Raw genomic sequence first — 22,999 nt, 5'->3', positions numbered from 1 at the left:
ATTTTTCAGGGAGAAAAACATCAGTGGGATGAGCTTTTTGTTCATTTTGAAATATGTTCAAATATGTTGGAAATTAAAATGCTAACTTGTATTTATGAATAAGCTTCAGCACCTCTTACAAGACAGCTCTGAATATAGTTAGATGATTCTAATCACATTCAAGTTTACTGGATATATATCAAAACTGCCACATAGCAGATAACTGAGGGTCCAAGCCTACACTGAGTGTTTCAAAAATTGTGAAATGATCCCAAATTGTAATTTTGCATTATCTGTCAGTGACGAAAGGGAGGAATGTTTTTACTCTGATAAATTCATACCAGAATTATGTTCCTACAAGAGAGTGTAATAGAATTCACATTCCATTAATATTTTCTTGAAATTGTGATCTCTATGAATCTTATGTGCTTGGCATATAATATAGGTGCTCAAAAAAGTGTTGGTGGGCAAATGACTGAACAGAAGGAGGGAAGAAGGAAAATTATACTTAAGTATGTTAAGAGGTTGAAAGAGAGTACTGAGAGTAAGAATGCTATGCCCAAGGGAAACAATAACACTAACATGCTAAATTATGAAGCTGAGAGTATTAGAGTTTCAACTCTGCAACTTTTCAAAAGAGTGAATGTGGGGGCGCCTGGGTGGAGCAGTTGGTTAAGCGTCCGACTTCAGCCAGGTCACGATCTCGCGGTCCGTGAGTTCGAGCCCCGCGTCGGGCTCTGGGCTGATGGCTCAGAGCCTGGAGCCTGTTTCCGATTCTGTGTCTCCCTCTCTCTCTGCCCCTCCCCTGTTCATGCTCTGTCTCTCTCTGTCCCAAAAATAAATAAACGTTGAAAAAAAAAATTTAAAAAAAAAAAAAGAGTGAATGTGACTAAATCATTATCTTTTAACTGAGTTGAGTGACTATACATACTAAATCTATGGTTAGGACATCATCATAGAAAGCATTGTAATATGCAATATAAAAGATTGTTGAGGGACTTAAATGAAATAAAATGAAATAATGTATGTGTATAAATTTATTTATAGCTACAAAAGCCTATATAAATTACTGGTATTGTTATAAGAACATCGCTACAACTACTTCTCAGAGAACAAACCTGGTTTCTAAGAATGTAGTTAATCTTTCTTAAATCACATACAGGGTGTGATCCCATTGTCCCCAGGATTTGTAATTGTTCAAAACTTCTGACATAGCAATATTGAAAAGCTTACTTTAAGTTGTAGTTTATATCCAAAAATAACATTTATTATAAGTAAGTCATTATTTAATCTATCATGGAGGGAAAAACCCTACCAAGTAAACTTTGATACAGTATCTACTGTAAAGTACATTCTGATTTTAGAGATGTAAAATGCGAAAAAAAAGTTTTTCTTAGAATCTGTGAAAATAAGGCATTAAAGATTTTCTCTCTGAGAGGTTTTCTTTTCTTTTCTTTTTTTAATGTTTTTTAATTTGAGAGAGAAAGAGTATGCTCATGAGCGGGGCAGGGGAGAGAGAGAGAAGGAGACAGAGAATTCCAAACGGCCTCTGCCTTGCCAGTATAGAGCCTGACATGGGACTCGATTTCACAAACCCTGTGATCATGACGTGACCCAAAATCAAGAGTCGGACTCTTAACTGACTGAACCACCCAGGTGCCCCTGAGAGGCTTTCTTTATGGTCAAGTGCAGGAACCAGTTGACATGTATGTCTATTGTAAACACAAATGAAATATTTACTGAAGAGATGATATCTTGAAATTTAACCAGAGTAACCATTCTATATTCATCATAGAATGTTCTGTGAGAAAGAAATATTCAGAAATATTTTTAAAGCAGATGTTCCCATGAACTAAATGTGAAAGAAAATATACTTCAAAATTGGTAGAACATTACACTAATGATTCTGCCTTCTTGTCTTCAGAAAACAGGCCCAGTCACCATTATATTAGCTCAGTCTTCTCCATGAAGCTTTTCCTGATCTTTCCATCAGAACTGTTCTCATCTTCTTTTGATGAGAATCTGTGACAAATACCTGTAACAGGGTATTTCCCTCTTTGGATAAAATCTGCCTTGTGGCTTATTTATTGGAATACTTCATGAAACAATCTTTTTCTCTTTTCCATGTAAACATTGAGGATGGAGGAATTGCGAATATTCCAGATGTTACTTGAATGGATGTTTCTAGGAACTAGAGCAAAACCTTATATACAAAACCCCAGAACTCAATAGATAAAGAATCTTCCATAGACCTAGAATAGGAAAATATCCAAAAAAGACCAGGAAATGCTTATTTTTTTCTGATTTCAGCCAAAATACCTGAGATAATGAATTAAGTATGTCACTTCCCAAGCCTGTGTTGGTAAAACACTAGCTTTAGAAGATGGAAAGAGACGTTTAGTGGGAAAACAAGGCAAAAGGTTGTCAAATAAATTTAAATTTGGAAAACCGTATTTGGTGGGCACAGAGGAAAGAGGAAGGAATTTTAAAGTCAGACCAATTGCTTATAAATCTATCCTTTATTGTCCTCTTAGAAGTCTCCTCTCTTAAAAGGGGACAATGATGACTGTCTGATGGGTTTGTTGTGATTAAACGAGATGATGCACAGAGCATATGCCTGCCCTAAAGTGTCAGGAATACTGGGAACTGCCAATGGCTTCACCCCAGCTTTGTCATTCCTTTTGAATATTCAACACATAAACTTCTTTGACTCTTAGAACATATAAACAATCATGACTGATCCCCAGAAGGGCAGGTTACAGTTTGTTTTTTGGATGTCTCGCAGTTCTGCGAAAGTGGCTGAAGGGCCACCATGTGAAGGCATGGGGATCTAGAGTTCTGACTCTTGGCGAGCTTTCCTTTTATCTGTTTTCCTATCTATACACTGAGGACTCCAGTCAAGACCTGCCCTAAAGTCTACACTCATATACTCTTCAACAACTCCACTTTGATGACTAGCAGGTACCTGAATTTAACATGTCTAAAACCAAAATCGTGATTCTTCAAACCAGCCCAACTTACCTTCCCCCACTTCCCTATCTTACTGAATGGCAATATTATTCTTCCACATGTTCGGGCCCCAGATTCTTGAGTTGCACTCAACTTCCTTCTCTCACATCTTGCATTCAACTCATTAGTAAGCTATTTGGGATTTCCCTTCAAAATATATCCCAATCCCTTGAATTACCATCAACTCTACAATTTACATTCCAGTCCAAGGACTGTTGCAGTGACATCCTAATTGGGATTCCTGCTTCCATTTTACCTCCTTAAGTCTATTTAACTCACAGCACCCAGCGTGTTCCTTTAAAAAATAAGCCAGATCTTGAAGCTCCTCTGCTCAGAATCTGTGTTGGCCTCACATATCCCTTAGAGAAAACCCAGAGGCTTTGCTGTAGCATAAAGGTCTATCTAATCTTAGATTCTGTTCCCACTCTGACCTTTTCTTCCACTTACCAGCTCAATTCTAGTCACCCTAGCCTTCTTGTGGATACCTAAGTGCTCCAAGTTTGTGCCTGCCACAGTAACTTTCAATAACTAGTTCCTCTACCTAGAACTTCTTCTCCCAAAAGCTGTATGTGTTGCACCTCACTTCTTTCTGCTTTCTGCTCAAATGTCTGACACAGGAAGGACCTCTCTGTTCACTAAAATGGCTTTCCCATATGCCTAGCTAACTTTATCTGCTTGTTTTCTAAATCTTACCACCTCCTACCATAGTATGTATTTATTAATAAATTGTTTTATTGCCTGTACATATCCTAAAATTTAAAAAAGATGAGAGCTGGGCATGTCTGCTTTGTTCAAGGTTATATCTCTATAGTGTCTACAATATGCCAGGAACATAAAAGGTACTCAGTAAGTATTTGTTAAGTGAACAAATGAATGAAAAATGAATCAAGATTCTGGTTAAGATGATTCCAAAGAAATAAAAATAAAAGTGTTCTGCTGCCTAAGAAAGATTTTTCAAAAATCATGAAAACCTCTTATTCATCCTTAGGTTGATGATACCCTTTTGAATTGAAAATATATTTAGGAAGTACAATATACTTAGCTAGAATTTTTAAATTAATTTTAGCAGACAGAATATACAATAATAATACCCATTTTTAATATGTGCAAGACAGAAAACAGAATGAATGTTCTTTGTATCCAATGTCTTTCTAATGTTTTTAATCAGTTTTGTAAATCATTAACAGCATACAGCAAGGATTTAATGAATGTTAGCTTTTACTGTGTATACATAATTTCCTTCTCTATGCATGTGTTTTGTTTTTTGTTGTTTTTGTTTATTATCCTTTTTAGATATTGGAGATATAGTGAAGAAATGAAGACCATGGATCCTGGCTATCCCAAACCAATCACCGTCTGGAAAGGTATCCCTGAATCTCCTCAGGGAGCCTTTGTGCACAAAGAAAATGGTATGCAGCATATGCATTATATATTTCATGAGTTTACAAAATATTTTAATAATGCATTCTAATTTTTCATTATGAGAGATTAAATCATTAGAAAATACCATACTAGGGCCATAATATATTTATGTGAACTTTCCTTCGTAAATTTATGCTTTATATTATGCTTCAGATGTTTTTTTTTACCTCAGCTTATTTTAGTTTATAAGAAAAAAATGAAGGTAATGTTTTAAAATGAAGGGTGTGGATACCTTCGAAGTAACCTCGCCTATTTTTCTATTAAAATTACTAGAAAGTTAAGAGCAGACATATATAGGACAGGAGCTGGTCACAAGGAAGGTACGTTATAAGTATGGCCTGAGACACAAAGACATCCAGCAATTGTGCATGCTGAAGATGTTAATTTTTAATGCGCACTTTTGGCTTAGAGTGTCAGCAAACAGGGAAGATCCCAACTCAATACAGTCAGGCTAAGTGGCTGAATGATTGCTCAATAACAAGAAGCAGATCAGAGACCTGCCCGTGTTCCTTGCTCTCCATCTCAAGATTTGAGTTTCAGCCAGGTCCAAAGTAGAAAGTTAGCCAAGCGACGGAAAATCCATACACTCCTATCTGTTGGTATATGTAAAATCTGAACATTTCTCTCCTCATTCAGAGATTAGTACATAGGAATAAACCATAATAATAATTAAATATTCCAGAACAATACACAGTATTCCAGAACAAAGGAAAGAGAAATAATTCTGAAATACATAGAAAAAGCACACCATAAGAAAATGATGTACCATTTGGGTCCTCAATAGCATGAAAGTCTGTAACATATACGCAACAAGAACAAAATAAATATCACTTGCAGGAACAAAATTAAATGTGTCGGATGAGGAAAGAACAAAAAAGTTTACTGAAGAAATAGGAGGAAAATGAAAATCAACACCACCACTGAAAACTGTAATTAATCATCAGCATATTGCCAGAGTTGAAGACAACTATACACTGAGTGTAACCCTGAAGGAACTGAGACCTGGAATGAATAAATACCAATCAGAAAAGTCTAAGTACACAAACTGTATTATGACCCTTGTCATATGAAGTGATATACTACATGCTCTATGAGAGTACCCCACAAGTAATATAGTGTAGGCGGAGACAAAGTCAGAAAGAACCTAGAAGCTCTGATCATATAACTTGTTGAGAATTATAGGGTTTTTTTGTATATTCTATTGGTTCATAGAATTAAAAGACCAAGTTAAAATAAAGCCAGTATGTGATAAAAGCAGAAATGAACAGGAAAGGGCAGATAGAAATGAAAACATATCTTTCAAAAGGTTATCAATAAAAAAATGAGGGAAGTAACAGTGCAGCCACATTGGAGGCTTGTAAAACCAGATCAAAATAAGTTCAAAACCTCAAACTATACAGATGAATTTGAAAAGGACAAAGGAATGAAAGAAATAGGTGAAAAATGATCACATGGAGGCCGAAAATTGAAATTACCCCTACGAATTTTAGGTGTCACCGAGGAAGAAGCTAGAGGAGAGGAGATTTCTTGAGGTTAAATTAAAGGACTTTTATTAAAGCCCAGATAAAACCAACTCTAGGTAATATTTACAGAAGTCTTACCACTGCTCTAGACTGTCTTCAGTAAAGATTATCACATAGTATACAAAAATATTGCAAAGAAAATTCAACCGAGATCTCACTGGTTATTACCTCTAGAAAGTTTGATAATAGTTTCTCGTTCCTTATCTTTGTTTTATTAACTTTCTAAACTGAGTCTACCTTTTATAATAAAAATAACTTTTAAAATAAGTAGTAAATTGTTTCACAAGATTGAAAAAGTACACATAATCTTTTTTTTTAAGTTTATTTATTTTGAGACAGAAAGAGAGTGCAAGTGTGGGAAGGGCAGAGAGAGAGGGGGAGAGAGAGAATCCCAAGCAGGCTCCGCACTATCACTGCAGAGCCCAACATGGGGCTCAAACTTATGAACCATGAGATCATGACCTGAGTTGAAGTCAAACGCTTAACTGACTGAGCCACCCAGGCACCCCTGAAAAAGTACACATTTCCTCACCACATTAACTTTTCATTTTCCCTGCTTCTATTTACAAGGCCTCTAATATCTGAGATCTGATCAGATTCTCTGGGGATAAATCATAATTATATTAAAAAAAATCTTCTTGATGCCCCCTGTCCCATGGTTTTTCATATTCTTTTCCATCTGAATATTTAATCATATTCATTCTGTATAAATCAGTGAAATTGTGCTAAAGAGTATATTCTGAACTGAATTAGCTCTTTCATAAATAGTTTCTAAACAAGTATGAAGCAACACATCAAAATTGTTTAAGTTAGAATACATAATTATATTCTTTTGGTTATATTAATACAATTAACAAAATACTATCAGTTTTCACCCCTGCCAAAATTCCTACTCAATTTTATGTGTCCTACAAAACAGGACTGAGACTACCAAGATCATATTCCTATGAACATTTTTCCCACTCTCTACCCACCTCAAAGGTCAATTTCAGAAGGGGGAAAAAAACAAGTTTTCTTCTATTCAGAATTTCGAGGCTTCTCTTTACATAGTAAAAAAATAATTTTGTAAAATACTGACAAAGAACATGTTGGGAAAAATCAACGCTTACAAATGACTAAAACCTACAGATGAAACTGCAATATATCTATGTTTTCTGGACCTCTCCTGTCCAGTCCCCTCTTTGATTTGACTTCAACATTGAGTCACTCTTCATCTTTCAGGCTCTCCTCCTTGAATATCCTTTTTTGCTTACCCTATCCCTTGCACTCAAAATCTCATAATAATCAGCTTATATGCTCATTATCCGCTCTGATGTAAACTCTTTGAAGACAGTCACACAGTAAACATTCAATAAATATTAGTTGTATAAATTAATTTTATGTCTCCCATTACTCTAAAAATTCACTTCCTGGAGGAGATATCTCATTTATCTGAAACACTTGTTCTGTACAATAGCAATACTAAATGATCTGGAAGGCCTTGGTCTGTCAACAGCAAAGTCTCCTCTTTTCATTATCTACAGATGTCATGCTTGTAGCTTCTTACCTTAAATTCATAGTTTACACAATTTCTTCCCTTGGATTTGTGTATGAAAGATGAAAAGTTCAAATTATTAAGTAAACAAATTTGTATTTGTAGTTTGACTCAAAGTAATTCCCCATAAGTCTATGCGCATGGTATTTGATAGTCATAAAGTTAAAGATGATAGAACACTGAATGTTTTCTCTGGTTTATCCTTCTGTCAATGTAGGAATTTGTTCCTTGGAATCGTCTCCTAGTGGTAATCTTTAAAAAAAAAAAGTCTACAGATTCAGCAATTCAGCTATAGGTTTTTGAAGAGTGCGTTTTATATTATATGCCTCCCTATATACCTACTGGTATTAATTTTGCCATTTTTATCAATGAAATATGAATACTTGGTGCTATTTATTGAATGCCTATCATGTATCAGTTGTGCTACATAAATTCATTATCTAATTTAATTGTCCAACATAAATAACTTTTTATGTAATTATTATTTATTAATGAGGAAACTGACATCAGCTAGTTTAAGTAGCTTATTCATGATCATAAGAAAGGTAAGATTATATATTTGAGGTTTGAAACTAGAACATTCTAGCCCCACTGAATGTGCTATAATATACTATCTCCAAAGAGGAAAATTTAACACCATTCTCTACATTATATCATTAAGGTAACTGATTATCTGTCAAGTCTGGCTTAATTTTTCATCATGTCACGCTAGACAAATTCAGGCTTTCTCAGAATGTAGCTTCCTGAGCCATCATCCTCCTGGTTTTCGCCTGTAACCATCTAAACAGTTTTCTCATTGTCCTGTCTACTCTTAGTTTCTGAAAACACAGCAATATAAATGAGATTTGAGTCATAAAGAATATAGTGGAATGATTTCTTCTTAGCATTTATTTTTTGACCATGTTTTAAGCAAGAACAAGTTTTTAACACATACTAAAATTTTAGTGAAGAATCACTGAATTGCCTCTCCCTCAAATTGTTTCTATGTTAATTGCCATCAAGGCATACCACCTAGATATTCTATATTTTCTCCTTATAAAGTGCACTTATAAGGTAAATGCAAGATTCTACTTTTAAACTGTTGCATTTCATTTTGCTGATTGAAGCCCTACTTTAGCCTGATTCTTGATTCTGTTGATTTGCTTTAGTCCCTACTCCCCATTCTCACCCTGGGTTAAAATATACAAGTGAAATTCAAACACATATTTCCACAAGATTCAGTTTATTCATTCACATTTATTAAACACTAATTAACTTCTTACTAATAAATATATCAGAGTGGAAAACAGAGAACACATAGGCACTGTCATCCAGGAACATCTACTAAGTTAGAACAAGGCAATTATGGTGGACAATGTCTCATTACATTCTAGGATTAAGCAATAGAAAAGTCACCAGTAAAATCCAGTCAAATATGAGAGAAGAAAAAGCTGTCACATAATACATTACAGCCCCACTGAATTCTTTCTCAGAATTTCTCAAAAAATGGTAATTTGGGTAAGAATTCATCTCAGGTTGCTATTCTTATTAGCATAACATCTACGACAGTGTAACATCAAAGCTACTCTCAAAAAGGAAGAAAAATGAGTACATCAACATTTCTTCAACCAGGTGCTATTTCATAAGTGGGGAAACAAAACCAGACCGACATTATTGAGTGAGATGAATATTGTGGGATCAAGGTTTGACAGATTTCTATTACCATGATTTCAGGCCATTTCTTTTCAAGTATTTTTATTATTTAAATTCTATGGACTAGATATGTTACCTCATAACAAATATATTCAGTAAACTACAATCCTACTCCTTTATGTGGAGTGCGCTACTATAAAATTTGGCCTGTATAAATGGAAAAATGGAAACTTCTGAACTTTTGCGTCGTACCCAGTAGGTTCACAGTAATTAGCTTTGACTAAAAATTAAAGATGAGGACACTTCCAGCTGTTGGTTTCCAGTTTATAAATATAAGAAGTAAATTCACCTGTTTTGAAGGTCTGTTTAATTCTAAATCAATGCCATTATTCAACAGTGATTGTCTAATGTACTATTATCTGGCAAGTCTTCAACGTTTCTTCATCCAAGCTTGTTGAGTAATTACATTGGATTTCATTAGTGTGATCAAATACCAGCTCCCTGCTGAAATATTTGAATCTACATACACCTGCTTTCACTTGGCAAGTTACTCTGATTGCAAAACTGCCCTTCGAAACTAAAAGCACCAGCAGATTTTTATGGCATTGAACAGAATGATTTCCAAAATGAAGTGACCTGAAGTGCTGGTCTCTCCGAGATGAAATTTTTGGAAAGGTGTCAGAGTTTTTTTGTTGCATGGGTGTTACCTCTCACACCTGTGATGTTTAATCAAGAAGCATTTGTTAAAAGAGATCTCTAAAGGACACAGTTTTAGGAAAACCTTTAAGTATTCAGGCTCCAGAACTAGATCAAGATTTAAATTCTGCTTTCACCAGGACTTGGACATATTATTTTATCTCTGAGCCTCGGTATCTTTGCCTGAAAGTATAGATGCATAATTCCACCTGACAGAATGGTTATGAGTATTAAAATATGTCATTTACTGAGTTTTAAACACAGTACTTCTTACATAATAAGTGCTCAATAATACAGGTTAAAGAAAACCATCATAAATGATTATTAGGCCTACTATTCAAAACAGCTCCCAAAATAAAGTTTTTAATTATAGCATTAAAACATTTCTTCTTGGCTTCTTGAATTTTATCTCAAAGTAAGAATTAAGTCCAATGAGTGTGAGTGTAGTCACAAAGAAACTTGACATGAAGAAGCTCTAGATGAAAAGAACTTTTTTTTCCCCAATTAAAACAACAAAAATTGAGAGAACAGCCCTAAACACACACACACACACACACACACACACACACACACACACACACACCAGCTTTCAAAGTCTATTATCTGCATCCATAATGTTTTGGAACAGAAAGCATATGTACTGCTAGTTACATGAGCTTTCCACAGACCACCTCCTCCCCCATGAAATATGTTACTTGGAAATATTAAAGATAGAATTGTAGATTGATACTCTACTTTATTAATCCTTCACTATATAAGTAAATAAGAATGTTAAACGACAAGGACAAAAGGAGAAGGAAGAAATTGGGCATGATGTAGAACCAGAAATAAGGTTAGTGCAGAAATACTCTAAATACTTATTTACTTGCTGAGATTTCCAACAGGCAAAGGAAAACATCCCTATAGTTTTATGACTTACGAATCGTGATGATTTCTCGTCCAAATGACAAAAGCAAACCTATTGTTTAGGTACAACTGCTTCTGATACTAAGATGACTAGAAATTTCCCCTGAGGTGTTTCATGGAGAGGCCTCCTCATCATGTATTGTACAATGTCCTGTCGACAGCGGTCAGCGGGCAAACAGTTCTTCAGTTTATAAGGCTGTTTCAGCATCTTTTAACATAGGTTGATATTATCACTCTGATGTGTAATTCTGAAACAGCAACCTTATAAGTGAAAAATAAGGTCAAGTTCTCTTTCCAGACTAGGAGTAGATGTGTACAGCATGATCTTTCAACATTCTGCTGTAGATACTTTGGCTCTTGGCTAAGCTTTCCATAGGCATTAGAGGGCACAATTCCTACAGCATATCGGCCAGATTCATTTCAACAGGTGGCTGAGCTGAAGATGTGTTCTTCCTACAAAAACTGAGGGGCCTTCACATACATCATTTACAAAGTAGCCTAATTATAATGTAAATCTAACTGAACTAAAATTTCTATCCATATACACTTTCAAAATAAGTGGTACCCATCTGTGTGTGTTTCCCCCTCTAGGCTTTACGTATTTCTACAAAGGCAAGGAGTACTGGAAATTCAACAACCAGATACTCAAAGTAGAACCTGGATATCCCAGATCCATCCTCAAGGATTTTATGGGCTGTGATGGACCAACAGACAGAGATAAAGAAGGACACAGCCCACCAGACGATGTAGACATTGTCATCAAACTGGACAACACAGCCAGCACTGTGAAAGCCATAGCTATTGTCATTCCCTGCATCTTGGCCTTATGTCTCCTTGTATTGGTTTACACTGTGTTCCAGTTCAAGAGGAAAGGAACACCCCGCCACATACTGTACTGTAAACGCTCTATGCAAGAGTGGGTGTGATGTAGGGTTTTTTTTCTTTCTTTCTTTTCCAGGAGTTTGTGGTAACTTGAGATTCAAGACAAGAGCTGTTATGCTGTTTCCTAGCTAGGAGCAGGCTTGTGGCAGCCTGATTCAGGGCTGACCTTTCAAACCCAGAGGGTTGCTGGTCCTGCACATGAGTGGAAATACACTCATGGGGAAGCTTCCATGATGCACAGTATCTGCCGTTCTTCAGTCCTTTGTCTTTCTTTGTCATTCAGTTCTAGGCCTTTCCTCTGCACGCTCAATGCCCAGTAAATTTTCAGGATTAACTAAAGAAGAGGAAAAAAAGAAGAAAAGATTCTTCTTAAAGGTTTCTAATATTATTTTCCTTCTGAAGTCTGAGCCCATATCTGGGGGAAAAAAAAAGCAAAATGGAAAACCCATGAATTTTGCTTTAAAGCAAAGAAAAAAAAAAGTTAAACAAAAAACCCACAATTGAACTTTCAGGAAAGTGTGAAGACCCAAAACAGCTTTGTCTCCAAAGAAGATAGCTCTCTGACTGCTATGGATAGTCTCCTACACTTCATTTTTGTCAGGTGGGAGATCTGGAATATACATGCAGGACTTTAGACTGTTGGGACAGCCATTTTCCAACAAACAAGGGGCCAAAATATCTGCAATATAGTAACAGCCTTAATAATAATACATCCATTTTTCGTTTTATACAGCTGTTCTCAGCTATGTCCTCAATGTTTCATCACATTTATACTCATAGCTATATTCAAACAGGACCTTTTGATTGTTTTTGAAGTGTTTCTAATCCCCTTCCTGCCACCTGACCCCTGCATCATTGTGATAATCTCCCCAAGTTGTATTAGGCCATTGCCCCAGGCCTTCCATGGGTCTGTCAGAAATATTCATTATAAGCAGAGCAAGAAGCAGTATGTCTCCAAAGTGGTTTAAAGTGACAGTTATTTTACAAGGATATGTGACACTAGTAATACATTGGTGTAACCCTTTGAGAACTATCAGATCAGCTTTCAGAGTCTTAGGCTTGTCAGTCTTGCTGTCTGGTAACTTACAGAACTGGGCAATGGTAAACACAGGCACAGGTTCAAGAAGTTCAGGTTTTTAAAAAAGATATCCTATAACCCCATGTAATTTTTAAGAGATTTACGGTACTACATAAATGCATTTATAGCAAACAGAAATGATGTTACTTGCCAAAAAATTTTCTGGCAAATAAAAAGATATTTTATTAAGAAAATATAAGAGTGAAATTTTATTCGAAGAAGTGACCATGATAGCCTAAGTCTGTTTTTTTTATTTTTCTTAGACATATTGAATTTCTGTTTTAAGGTCCATTGCATGAAAATTCAATTTGCCTTGGTACATGCAGTTAGCATTGCCATTTTACAAATGATTTAAAATGATGACTCTGAGATTGCATGAATATCTCTAGTACATTACCTATTGCATGTCAACCATAGTTCTCAAAGGGTTAGTGTGGCTTCTGGCATTTAGCCATCCATTTGATCACTGACAGAGCCAAGAGACCACCAAAGCATTTCATTGTTGAGTGTAATTTGTCCTAACAGCAGTATTGTCATTTTCATGTGACCTGCAGAGCAGGTTTGTATCAATATTTTTTTCCTAGAGAAAAGTCAGCAACTGACAGACCTCTTTATTGATTTTTAGGAGCTGCTTCTTGCAGTGAAAGGCTTTACAGCCACTGGGCTGTGAACTTATTAGAGATGGTCAGAACGAACGCACCCCATGAGTCAGACATTGGCTTTGTGTGAAAGCCAGCTTTTGAGGGGATTAGCTTTTGAAACAATGAACAGCTTGCCTTGAACTTGATTATTGATCTGTTGACTGTCATTAACAACAACTTAAACATTGTCTTCTGTGAAAATTTTCCTTGAAGAGTCCTGTCTATGTCTTTGCCCTTTGACCTTTAACTTGCAAACTGGCACAAACTGAAGGAAATCTGGTATTGCTTCTCCTTTGGAGTGTTAATTGTACTCTAAAACCCTAGTAAGCATGAGCTGTTTCCTTAGAGTAGAGAGAGAGAGAGAGAGAGAGAGAGAAAGAGTGTCGACGGTGGTTCTGTAGATGGACACTTTGCAATTTACATGCACACTCGAAAAATGCCCTGTAGGTAGAAGTGACTTTTAATTTTCCTTTAATATAATTTCAAGTCTAAATTCATCATTTTAAGTACAAATATAAAACTATAGGGGATAAACAACAACAACAAAAAACTCTCAAAATACTTGAATGGCCAGTGTGGCTTTTATATAAAGCAAGAATTTTATACTAGTGAAAATTTCTTACTCATTTGCTAATAATACATATTTCCAGATGATTTTTAATGAGTGTAGGTACACACATTCTTATTTGGAAATGGATAGTTTGGCTGCCTTGAATTTCTATTTATACTCAACATAGCATGAAAATTAGAATGTCTTTCGGTTAAACAACATGTTTATGATTTGGTTTGGGAAAATATTTTGTAATCCCGGGTGGCATGTTACAGAGCCTTGCAGGTTATTTCTTACAACCTGAACACGTATGACGTAAGGCTAAGAAAAAAGAACAGTTAAAAAAGAGGAATGGCTTTACAGTAAAACAGTATGTAATGCAAACTGTATTTTGACAGGATATCAGAGATTATGTACATGAGGGCCAAGAAAGCATGGGGAGAGGACCAAAATCAGGCCTGTAGCTTCACTTCAGTGCTTCCATTCCAGATGATGCTGATATTACAAAGAGTTAGTCACTTATATTGAGCATAGAGGACTATCTACATAAGCTCATTGATATAGTGTTTGCTTATGAGAGGGTTTAATCCTTTTAGGACCTTGATGTCAAGAAAAAAGATGACTGGAAATTGTATTTTGCTAAACGTAGAAATGAGGACTAAGTCATTTGGGGACGTGAGTAAATCATTGAGGAATTCCATCGACCTGCATTGAACATTGATTTTTTTTTTCTAAAATGAGAAAGAAACTGAAGAAACAATCTTTTGCCTCTTTACTCATTTGTCACAGTATCCTGATCCATCAGAAGACTATAAGTATATAAGGGCTAGAAAATAACCATAGCATTAAGAAAGGAAGGACTCTGACATTATGCTTGAATTCTAGGAATGTCATGGCTAAGTGCTGGGTCATATTTACTTCAATGTGAGATGAGATTTGTGTGATAAGAAAAAAAAACATATACAGCTTCTCTCTTTACTAGAACAGTTACAATTTCAGGAGTGAGACTACAAGAGATGAGAAAATATTAAGCTCAATATAACCACAAACCTCACGATTCTATTTGTTTATCGTACACAGGGCACTCTGTGGGAATGGTTGCTGACTCTTCTTCCATTTGGGGTTTGGAAAAAAATCTCGATCTTCTTGGAATAGTGAAAGGGAGAGCGACCAATTGGTCTAGCACATAAGAACAGTGATTCAAAAACATCGTGGAATAAATTTCCATGGGTCAACAACATAATGTACCAGTTCAGTATCAATAGAAACATGCAATCTATGAAATATTTTTCATCAGACCATCACTAATAGCATGGAAAGTTCTAACTTCGGGTTTCTCAAATTGCAATCAAAACACATTCATGATCACAAAACAAAATTCTCCTTCTGTTTGATTATTTCTCAATACTTTAATATAGACACAAATGTAAACAAGGTAATGTTCCTTACATAAATGAACTATATAGTTTATAATTTTAGCCAAATATTATTGTTCTGTATATTATTAACTGGACTGAAATGAGGTATTAAAATAGTCAATCAGACTGTATTCCCTGTAAAGCAGTAAATCCACATCAGACCGTAGAGGAGGTTGTGAATTTAACTATCAACCCCTTTTAGAACAAAGTGTCTACTGACATGGCAATCAGAACAGGTGAATACAGAGACTCTTTACAACTGCAGAGATACCATAGATAAATTAGAGAACATTATATGATACTAGCAAAGACAACTTCTGTTATAAATCAGAGGGCAAGGCTTTTCTGAATCAGATGTAATAAATTACTAAGTAATAATTTACAGAAAATAATTACTAAGTAATAAAGAATAGAGACTGATTTACTGAAATAAGCAAGTGTTACTTTTACTAGTCAGATTGCTTGTGATCTTTTTCTATTGACACAATTGGTTTCATATACGGTATACTTATTTTTATTCCCTTTCTGTGGGTGATTAAAAACTCAGTGCGGTGGATGAGAACATTGCCGAACTTCACCGGTAGTTCCAATATGTGGATGATGTGTATATACTGAATCCTAGGTATAGTAATATAATATTTCCAAGTTCTGCATATTATGCTGATATCTCTAGTATGATACAAATACATGCCCACACTTTGTGAATCTTACAGTAGAATAACAAATGTGTCCATATTGACTAAATTCAATGTGCTGATGAGAAATGGATGTTATAATCAAGTAGACTGAGTTAACACAAGAGTCATGAAAAGATCTTTTTTTTTTTTTTAAGTTTTGGAATTATTTCCAGAAACTAATAAAGGCGGTGATTTACAGATAGTATTGAGTCTGTGAGATTGTAACATATACTGAAACAACCTCGTGGATGGTGGTGAAATCTTTTTCAGTAAAACATAGCAAAGAGTTCATTTAATTTTTGATGCTCTCAGGAGCACATTCCAAAATATCACAGATGTCAAACGGAACATGCCATCTGAAGCAAAAATGTTAAATTCAGATAAGCTATTTATAAATAGCTGTGAATACAATCTCAGCCAATATATGATATCGCAGAAGGTTTCAAGTCAATAATAGAGGGTCTAACCATTTCGTTACATTTCATGCACCTTCATGATACTGATTTATTGTGACCACAGGTTATAACTGGCAGAGGATATGTATCTATGTTTTAGGTTACCTGTTGCCTAAGAGGAAATCATAGCTACATCAGAAAAGTTTTATAAGTTATATTTTAAAAATTAGTACTTTATATAGTAAAGAAAACCGCAACCAGACATAGCACCACACCATAAATATTAAAATTAAATATTATATATATTAAATATAATGAAAATGGAGGAAAAGGAAAAATGAGTGTTTTGTAAAATATAAAAACATACTATAGCACTCCTTAATACAACTGGAAATCTTACTTTAGCAAGTATTAGAACTAGAGAAAAATGCAACTTCAAGCTCTCCATACTAGTCATGGGTATGTGACATATCAATGTGTATAATTAACCAGTGGTCTTTAGATGTTACCCTGCATAAACACATCTCATACTAATGCACTGCCTTATAGGCTGAAAATGTCAAAAGTTAGGTGTTCAGTAACCTCAATTGGAAAGATTTAGAATGTTAGAATCTCCTGAGAAAAGCCACTTTTCTAGGATAGACATTTACCTCGGTAATCATATAACACAAACACTTGGCATAGTAGCAAAGAGCTTGCCTTTGTGTTCTAATCGTAACCTTTGTCTTTCTGTCCTACTCAAATGATTTTTTGCTTCCACTGGTGTCATTTTGAAATGATGCAGAGATATTTCAGGTCAATTGAATAACAGTTACAAATATCTCTTTCAATATGATATACGTATGTCTCCTTTGAAATTTAAACCAATAGTATCTAAAGCCTAAGAGTGAACGCTGATCTGAACAAATGCTGACAAATTCACAGAAATTGGGTGGAAGATAGATAATTGTAAAATTTGTCAATTTTCTGGCGGAATACTAAAGTAGCAGCCTTCAATTTTAAACAATTTGTGAGCTTATAAATGGACAGAGACATGCATCTTCTGTTTCGAACAATGCTAATTCTTTATATGGAGTAAGGGTATAAGATCATGAGTGCTGTAACAAAGCACGTCACAGACACTCAAAACTAAGCTCTTTAAGGAAAATGAGGGCATACCCAGTTAATTCATGGTCAGTGCATAAGAATAAAAAACATATGAAGGATATTTATTTATGAAGCTTTCTGAAGATTCTATGCCTTTTCAATTTAAAGAGCAGTGTGTCTTAAAATTTATCTTATGTTAACATTGGACTGGCGATAATATTCAAGTTTTCACTCAGTGTGTCTTTACATTCAAGGGCACACTGGGCATCGTAGGACAAATACATCATAAACTAGAATGTTGTGCTGATTACATAACTTTGCCATGTGCTCTTCTATAGAGCTGGATTTATATGCCCTTAAGAAGGGAGACGAAAATCAGTTAAATAGAAAAATGACCATATGATAATTGTATCATGTGAGGCCACTTAGCTTCAGAGCAAGATGTTATTAACCCTCATTTCCACGTAGAAAAACCTGAAGAAGAGAATGGTGAACATGAATAAAATGATTAACTTTTGACTTGTGAAGATGTTTCTTGAGTATTTTATCCACTTGTTTTTCTCCTTGAAAAAAATATCACACAGAATACAGACATATCTGTAGCACTTGGTCTGTAGCTAGATCGGATCCCAGGCATAACATTGTTTGACACAGGCCTTTTTATACATGCCTCATATACGATGAAGCTTTGGTGAGATGTGTCTGCATGGTAGAATGCTTTTTCCTAGGCTAGGATATGGTGCTGCTTATACTTGCCACCTTTTGTACGAATATATGTTTCTATGTTGGCCTGTCTTGCTGAGATATGGATGAATAAAGCCTGGTGTGAGCTGTCTATTTGCAAAGTCACTAGAATGCATGTTTCATTTGTTCTTTTGTAATGCCAGTTTGGACTTGCTCCCTCTCTATACATTGACAACCCAGTTGTGAAGGTAAAATGTAGTTTCCTTGAATGAATGAATGATTCAATCCTTAAACCAATGTCTTATTTTTGCTTACCACTGAAATACTATCACAGAGGCCACATTATTGCCTGTCTTCTCACAGCTCTTTAGTATGTACTATTGCCTGGGTAAAATTAGGTTTTTGCCTTTTTCGTCACTTCTTTTGTATCTGACGTGGAATACGTTATTCCTTTGTATGTTCATAAATACAAATTTTCACAATCTTAGTTACTTTGTTACTTCCAAACAAACCTGGTTTCCAAACCAGGATGATTGTGTGTCTGGTTTTTCTGCTCCTCCAATCCTGAAATTATTTGTTTGCTTTCTGTGAACACACAGACGGTTGGGAGGGCTATACTATTTTGTGTCGTCTTTTGCAGTCTGTGCCTATATTTGCATCCCTTCCCATTTCCACCTTGCCCTTCTTTTAGTTACAGATTTGATTTCCCCTTCCATCTATGAAAACCAGAATTGAGCAGCACTGTACATCAGACTTGGTGCCTGGAAACTCTGTCTTTGTTCCTCAGTAATTTCCTTCACAAGTTTCACGCAAAGACAGTCCCAGTCAATTTCACACACCTTCCAATCTCTTACGTTGGATGCTAACTTTTTTAGAGTTATTCCCCTGAGAAAAGTGAAATGCTGAGTATGAAGGCTGTTGTCTGTTGATAAGCCAGCTAAGGAAGTTTGCTTTTGGAGAACGTTTCTTAAATAATTATACAGGAAAGTAAATACCATAATAGAGTGTTCTGCTTAAGGTACATCATGAGTACAAAAAATGCCTACAACCTCAGTTCTTTGGTCTATTTGCCTTTATGTGTAAATTACATAAATCACATGTATATTATAAAGAGAGTGAATAAGAGAATAAGGGGTATTACAGCGGCAGCATTTTGCTGCGTTGGTTTTGACTGCATCAGCATTTCTATTGTGAACCTCTATTTTCAGGGGTTTTAGAGACTCACCCATAAAAATTTGCTTCAGGCTTAAAAGTCTTGAAAGATTTTTTTTTAGGTATATAATTTTAAACAAATATATCTTGTTTTTATATTAGAGGAAGGAAATAAATGGAGTTTACTAGTTCAAATTTACGCTACTATAACTTTTAATAAACTTAATTTTTTATCAAAAACATAAAATCTAATTAGTCCATAGTCTATTGATGGTTTTTAAAAGAATCAATTATTGATACTGAGAAAATTGCCTGCTTCGTCAGTGTACTAACCTTTCTTCAAAATGTTTTAAAATCTGTATACTTGTATTAACATTATCTTGATTCCAGTAGTGGATCAGTATGATAATGAACAGAATTTATGCCATCCATATGAGCTATCTGGTAATACAGATTTGGAAGTATATAGTGTGTGTGTGTGTGTGTGTGTGTGTGTGTGTGTGTGTGTATACATATACATACACACAGTGTGTGTGTGTGTGTGTGTGTGTATGTATGTATGTGTGTGTGTATGCCCACATACACACACACATACATATTTAACAGAATAAGGGGAAAATGCTCCCATACATTTAGTTTATCAAATAAATACCGTATACTATATTAAAAAATAATTGCACATACATTTGTCTTTCAGAGCCAGAATGAGATGCAAGCAATTGCAAAGGAAAGTTGTCTCTTGGGTAAACAATAGACATTTTATAGCTTCTTATGAAAACCATTTTTCCTTTCTATATTGTGGTTATGGGAAATTAAAAGAATGTAATGCATATAATTAATGCAGACTTTATTTAAATAACATTAAAATATGAAGCAGAGAGAAACATTAGGAAATTAAATATTTAGGTTATTATCTTTTGGTTTGCTGACAATACTTTGCCTTTATTTTAATTCCCCATGATATTTTCAGTTCTGGAGAGGGTATTAAAATCTAACTTTAAGCTTCTGGATTGTTCACATTACACTCAACACTACTTCATTAAGTTCTTGATAATATGTAGTCTTCTGTGTGCAAAGAAAGAAATAAATAACACATTTATTTGCTGAATGAGCTTTAAGATTTGCAAGTTGTTAGTGGTTTTTTGCCCACACAGGATTCTATACATTTATAACATCTTAAATCTGGCATATAGATATATATATATTTTTTCAGATAGCTTCTACTGACAAACACAAAGCTTGTTTGTGTGCAAATATAAGGCTAAATAAATGGTGCTAAAGTGTATTATGACTGTCAGATATAATCAGGCAAAATTTTGTGGTGCTTAAATTAATTTTTTCATTGATTTTATTGATCAATGCATTGAACAGTGTTTATTATTCACAAGTTGTCTTTTATTAGTAAAACAAGGCCTCATAGCACATTGTTAAATAAAATGGTTGACTAGTCTATGTAACAGCTCACCAAGCTACTATCTCTTCAACTCCTTATAATGTTGCGTCATTAAAGGTCAAGGGGTCATGCTATTAATCTCATCGCTGCAGACCATTAACATGACTGAACTTTTCCACAAAGTACTTATGTTTACAATGCTATAACCCTTTGACTGCTGCGGCAACCTTTAACCACACAAATGTCACAAGCTAGAATCATCAGCATGGTTCTTGCCATGGCAATCAAAGAGTTAAGGGCTGTGCAGTGATTTGTTTTGTATTTATTAATTTATATTTATTTTGTTTCCATTCAAGGAGGGGATTTTGGGTGGGGCAGTTTTTGTCTGCTGTAAGTGTCTTAACCTAGGGAAGGGTTAAATGGCTTTTTATACTATTGCATCTTCTGTATTTACCATCAATTCATTGTGTTGTAATTAAAAAAAACTGTCAATAAATAAGAGAAAAGAAAACAGTTCATAGATATTGTGGTTTTACTCAATGAATGATATACATGCATTTATGACTAATATGGAGGCTGTGATGTATAGCAGCCTGCACTCTGTCTTCCTAATCGATGTGAAGCAAAATGACAACCCTAAAATAATTTAGGCCAAAATTTCCTGTGTGTTTGCCTGAATCATCAAGTATATTAAACTAGCCACATCAACTGGAGAATTGTTTAACAACCAACTAGATGCATGTGACTGGCCAAGGACAGGAGCAGGAAGAATCACTGCATCAGATATATTTCAGGCCAATACCCATGAACATAGGCTATGTTAAAATGTCATCACCACTTGACAAGAATAAAGATTACTTTTTGGATAGGTGAGTGTAATTTATTGTTTAAAGTCATACATCATGACTGTCTAGGTAAATCTAATCAAGGGTGTTAATTTTTATAGCAAAAATCTTTGGCAGAACCCCATTTAATACTATTTTTTAAATGGTAGGACATTTTAAAGGATGGTTATGAATAGCCATGAGTCAAGAACAGATGCCCAGAAAGCAGAAGTAAAGATAAACATTTCCATATCTAGATTTTATTAAATTATCTTGAACAGAGGATCCACTATGAAATCTCTTGCAGTGTCAAAGACTTGCATGAAATTAGGTGCTAAAGTCAAAGTTTCCTGAAAATCAGATCTCATGTAATATCAATAGTCCCAAACAGTCGTCTGAATTTTTGGAAGAATTAGGAATGCACTCTGGGACTGAAAAAAATGTGTTCTCTCATACAAGAATCAAGATGCATCTGTGCACCAAGAAACTCATCTTAAATTTTAATCCAGACAAAAAAGAGGAGCTCTTAAAAGGGGGAGCTCTGAAGCAAGGTAACTAACACAATCACAAGGAACTTAATTGTCTGAAGCAATAAACAGTAGACTAGAGGGACAGAAAACTGTTTGTGTTGTCTTTGAAATCTACTTCTAGGGTGAATCCCAGGGAATTTGGATATCTATCTCAAAGAGTTTAAAGGGAAACTGACAGATAAGAGTTGTTAGCACATAAGAACCTACAAGTTTAGCCAAGAAACAATATAGTGTATTTTTGCTTGTAGAAAGCTTTGTTTTTAATGTTTTATTTTTGAGAGTGCAAGCGAGGGATCAGGGGGAGGCAAACAGAGGATCTGCACCGACAGCAGCAAGTCTAACTTGGGGCTCCAACTCAAACCTCGAAATCACCACCTGAGCAGAAGTCAGACGCTCAACCTACTGAGCCACCCATGTGCATCTGTAGAAGGCTTTTAAACAAAAGAAAACCTTTATTTTTATAAGGCTGTCAACAATATGAAACCTTAAATAATCAGGCTGAATTGAAGAATAAATCTTCCTTGTTTTTATTATCAAAGAGAAATAAAAGGTAGAAATATCAATCTAACCTAGTATTTATTTTTCTTATGTATTTGAATTTTATTTATTTAATATTAAAATACACTATTACATGACCTATCTTGCATGATTGATGCCACAATCAAGGACCAAATTAGAATGCTATATTGTGGAGAAAAGAAGAAATCCAGATAGGGTTATTGAGAACTCAAGAACACACCCAGAACACTATAGAAGCATAAATACCATGAAGTAAATGATAATGTTTGCACATTTTACATCCTTTTTTAAATTTTTTTTTATGTTTTATTTATTTTTGAGAGAGAAAAAGAGAGAAAGCACAGGAGACAGAGATAAAGAGGGAGACACAAAATCCAAAGACAGGCTCCAGGCACTGAGCTGTCAGCACAGAGCCCAACATGGGGCTCGAACCCATGAACTGCGAGATCATGACCTGAGCCGAAGTCAG

General features: G+C 35.0%; 1 protein-coding gene across 2 annotated transcripts in view; it reads left to right on the top strand.

Moving 5' to 3' along the window:
* The window catches only part of MMP16 (matrix metallopeptidase 16), a 309,833-nt gene that overhangs the window by 272,882 nt on the left and 13,952 nt on the right, over positions 1-22,999 (top strand). Inside the window, exons 9-10 of one of the 2 annotated variants that reach the window (XM_043601323.1) lie at positions 4,282-4,397; positions 11,293-21,170. In XM_043601323.1, the coding sequence (XP_043457258.1) occupies positions 4,282-4,397; positions 11,293-11,627 (451 nt within the window). In that variant the 3' untranslated portion in view covers positions 11,628-21,170. Of the gene's footprint in view, positions 1-4,281; positions 4,398-11,292; positions 21,171-22,999 lie in introns of those variants that run through there. The other variant, XM_043601324.1, reaches the window with a different exon arrangement.

The sequence above is a fragment of the Prionailurus bengalensis genome, chromosome F2 (assembly GCF_016509475.1).
Source record: "Prionailurus bengalensis isolate Pbe53 chromosome F2, Fcat_Pben_1.1_paternal_pri, whole genome shotgun sequence".
Taxonomy (NCBI): domain Eukaryota; kingdom Metazoa; phylum Chordata; class Mammalia; order Carnivora; family Felidae; genus Prionailurus; species Prionailurus bengalensis.
The sequence above is the reverse complement of the archived record's forward strand: the minus strand, read 5'-3'. Positions and strand labels throughout refer to the sequence as shown.